The 4286-nt window shown below is 52.5% G+C and overlaps 1 protein-coding gene across 1 annotated transcript; it reads left to right on the forward strand.

The window, feature by feature from the left end:
• Positions 1-286: 286 nt before the first annotated feature.
• Positions 287-2383, forward strand: LOC109767783 (protein HOTHEAD; the record flags this gene model as incomplete). The annotated part of the gene is made up of 3 exons (XM_020326505.3): positions 287-950; positions 1087-2068; positions 2164-2383. Coding segments are annotated over 3 exons (1710 nt in total), but the record flags the coding sequence as incomplete, so codon positions are not given.
• Between the last annotated feature and the right edge of the window lie 1903 nt (positions 2384-4286).

The following is a 4286-nucleotide window of genomic DNA, read 5'->3' on the forward strand; positions in this document are numbered from 1 at the left end:
TGGAACTACCAACCCATGCAAGATGCAACACAACGGTTTCTTTTGAAAACTTGGATTGCTTGGCCAGTATGGCAGTATATAAAGGACATCCGATACTGCAAGTCAGCCACATCAGACACAGAAGTTCTCAGCGCAGGCAGCACAAGGTCACAAGCCATGGCATTCTTCATCGCCACCATGTTGCTTGGACTCCTCTCCGTCTCTCAACCAGGTGCTCAATCTTCTTCCGCTACCCATTTCAGTCGCATTCTTGAGCATTTGCGTTGTGCGGCGTTGCTGATTCTTGCGACTGTGCATGGCAGCGCGAGGTGTAAACTACACGTTCATGAGGGAGGCGATGCACGCGCCGCCGGTGACCTACTACGACTACATCGTCATCGGGGGCGGCACGGCGGGCTGCCCGCTGGCGGCGACGCTGTCCAGGCGCTACCGCGTGCTGCTGCTGGAGCGCGGCGGGTCGCCGTACGACGACGACCGCGTGCTCAACATGGCGCACTTCTCCGACGTGCTCTCGGACACGTCCGCGTCGTCCCCGTCGCAGCGGTTCGTGTCCGAGGACGGCGTGATCAACTCGCGGCCGCGGGTGCTGGGCGGCGGCAGCTGCCTCAACGCCGGCTTCTTCACGCGCGCCGGCGTCGGCTACACGAGGGCCGTCGGCTGGGACGCCAGCGAGGTGCTCAGCGCCTACAGGTGGGTGGAGGACGTGGTGGCGTTCCAGCCGGAGCTGGGGCCGTGGCAGGCGGCGGTGCGGCGCGGGCTCCTGGAGACCGGGGTGGTGCCGGACAACGGGTTCACGTACGACCACATCCCCGGCACCAAGGTCGGCGGGTCCATCTTCGACCCCGACGGCCGGCGCCACACGGCGGCCGACCTGCTGCAGTACGCGCGCCCCGAAGGGATCGACGTGCTTCTCCGGGCCCGAGTGGCCAGGATCTTGTTCAGTTACAAAGGTAGTCTTGTTTAAAGATTGCACTGCCAACTGACCGTCAAGTTCGTTAACGGTATAAAGTCAAGCAATATTGCCGTGGCGCGAATGATTTGGTCGACGAGTTCGGGCGCCAACGAGTTTTGTTTTTTGGTTTGCAGGGACCAAGCCCGTGGCGCGCGGCGTGGTGTACCGCGACTCGCTGGGCATCGTTCACGTGGCGTACCTCAACCAGGGCGACGCCAACGAGATCATCCTGTCGGCGGGGGCGCTGGGCAGCCCGCAGCTGCTGATGCTCAGCGGCGTCGGGCCCTCCGACCACCTCCGGTCGTTCGGCCTCGACGTCGTCGTCGACAACCCCGGGGTCGGGCAGGGCATGTCCGACAACCCCATGAACGCCATCTACGTGCCGTCGCCGTCGCCCGTCGAGGTGTCGCTCATCCAGGTCGTCGGCATCACCAGGTTCGGCAGCTACATCGAGGGCGCCAGCGGGTCCGACTGGACCACGCGCACCGCCTCCTCCAGCGGCGACGGCGCGCGACAAGCCCGCGTCTTCGGCATGTTCTCCCCGCAGACGGGGCAGCTCCCGACGGTGCCCCCGAAGCAGCGCACACCGGAGGCCATCGCGCGCGCCGTGGAAGCCATGAGTCAGGTGCCGGACGCAGCGCTCCGCGGCGGCTTCATCCTGGAGAAGGTCCTCGGCCCGCAGTCCACGGGCAGCCTCGCGCTCCGCAACCTGGACCCCGACGACAACCCCATCGTCCAGTTCAACTACTTCGCCCACCCGGACGACCTCCGGCGCTGCGTCGCCGGCATCGAGGCCATCGAGCGGGTCATCCGCTCCAGGTCGTTCTCGCGGTTCGCGTACCCCAACTTCGCGTTCCCGGCGATGCTCAACGTCACGGCGGAGTTCCCGGCGAACCTGATGCGCGTGCGCGGCGGCAGCGACCCCGCGGCGCTGGAGCGGTTCTGCAGGGACACCGTCATGACCATCTGGCATTACCACGGCGGGTGCCAGGTCGGTAGAGTCGTCGACCGCGACTACCGGGTCCTCGGCATTGATGCGCTGCGCGTCATCGACGGCTCCACGTTCAATGCCTCGCCGGGGACCAACCCGCAGGCCACCGTCATGATGCTCGGCAGGTAGTGTTTCCTCTCGTTTCACGGTGATTTTTGGCAGTGTTCGTGCCACGATGGATCAACTGATGCGCGCCCGTGCTTTGTAACCTGATGGACAGGTACATGGGAGTCAAAATCGAGAAGGAGAGGACGCTGATCGAAGGAGGAGCGAGAAAACTGTAGCGGGGTATAACCACTAGGCTGTTATCTGCGTACAGGCGTACTGCAGTTGCTATTTGCTTTCTGGATTCTTTTAGGAGTCTCCATACAGAGTGGAATGCTAATTGTAATTGATGAAGTTTTACAAATTGTGTAAGCCAATGCCGCACCTTATTGTGAGATTTGTCGATGCGTTAACCGAATCTATGTACTAAACCTGCTTTGGCTGTGTGCATCATGATGCTGCAGAGGCCTAGGCCTTCCCCCTTTTCGGGGAAAAAAAGGTGTACTAAATTTGCTACAAGAATGTGGCTATTTTATTGCTAGAATGGTGAGGAAACAAAAAACTTTTTTTAGAACAGGAAAAAAGCTTGACTTGCCAAAAATATAGCTTGACGCTGCCGGGGACATCTCTGTCATTGCCGTCACCATCAACTTCTCCTGCATTCTCATGATGGTGATGTATGAGTAGTTCATCCTCGGGGGCTGAGAGTATGTATTGGTAGCTATGTTTTTTTATCTCTTTCTTTCTCTCTCATGTTTTTGATGGGTTTGATCTTGATGTATCATGAGCTTTATTAATAAAGTTGGATCGTATGGTCTTCATCTCACTTTATTCTTTTTTTTTGGTGAATTGGATCTTGCTATTTGAAGTTTCTTTATGTTGGATTGAATATTTTGGATTTGAGATTACATGATGCATGTCTAGTAATTAACTTGCAGATACCCATAGTGACATTAGAGTACTCTTAGCATAAAGGTTGAACGATAAGTATTATATGTGTCGTCATAGTACAATTTCCGGGATTGTCCTGGCACTTTGTGGGTGGTTCAATAGATCAAGATTGGAAAGACAATATGCAATTGCATCCTACTTCCTCTGATAGAAATAGAAACTTTGGAGTGATTCTTTTGCTGCACTCTAAGGGATTAGCATGCGATTTAATTATGTTAATAATGTTGAGAGATGGCACTAGCGAAAGTATGAACCCTAGGCCTTGTTTCCAAGCATCCAGACACCATTTTTACGCACTTTTGTTACTTGCTACCTTACTATTTTTATTTGTTTAGGTTACAAAAATATATTTCTACCATCCATATTACACATCTATTATCATCCATTCGCCAAACTAGTGCATCTATAGAACTGACGATTGTATTAGGTGTGTTGGGGACATAAAAGACCACTTGTATTTCCTTGCAGGGTTGTTTGAGAGAGAACCACCTTCATCCTACATCTCTCATGGATTAATAAATCTTAGGTCATCCACTTGAGGAAACTTTGCTACTTTCTACAAAACTTTACGCTTGGAGGTCCAACAAAGTCTACAAGAATAAAGTTGCGTGGCAGACATCATCGCCACATTCTAGAGGGTGTCGTCGTTCTACATGAAACCTTACATGAAATTCATTAAAAGAAACTTGATGGAGTTGTCTTCAATGTGGATTTTGAGAAGGCTTATGATAAAGTTAAGTGGCCATTTCTGCAACAGGCCCTGTGTATGAAGGGTTTCAAATCGGCCTGGAGGAAGCAGATCGAAGCCTTTGTACAAGGAGGCAGTGTCGGGATCGGGGTAAATGATGATGTAGGTCATTATTTCCAGACACAAAAAGGACCACGTCAGGGGGATCCGGTGTGTCCTATCCAGTTCAAGATTGTTACACATATGTTGGTGGTGCTCATTGGTAGAGCCAAAGAGGAAGGCTAGGTCGGAGGGCTCATCCCACATCTCGTGGATGGGGGGTGCGTCCATACTACAATACGCTGATCATACAATAATTTTCATGGAGCATGACATGGCAAAAGCAAGAAATATGAAGCTGATTTTATGTCTTTTTGAACAACTATCTAGGCTAATTTTTTCATAAAAGTGTTATTCGGGAGCACTTAGGAGGAACAGGAAACTACAAAGTTGTTCGGTTGTGGAATTGGATGCCTTCGTTTTTGTTATATTGGGATCCCAAGTCATCATCGAAAATTGACCGACAAAGAACGAAAATGCATTGAAGATCAATTTGAGAAGAAGCTAAGTTGATGGAAGGGCAAACTTATGTCTTATGGGGGTTAGCTCATTCTTATTTA

This window comes from Aegilops tauschii, chromosome 6 (genome assembly GCF_002575655.3).
Source record: "Aegilops tauschii subsp. strangulata cultivar AL8/78 chromosome 6, Aet v6.0, whole genome shotgun sequence".
Lineage (NCBI taxonomy): Eukaryota > Viridiplantae > Streptophyta > Magnoliopsida > Poales > Poaceae > Aegilops > Aegilops tauschii.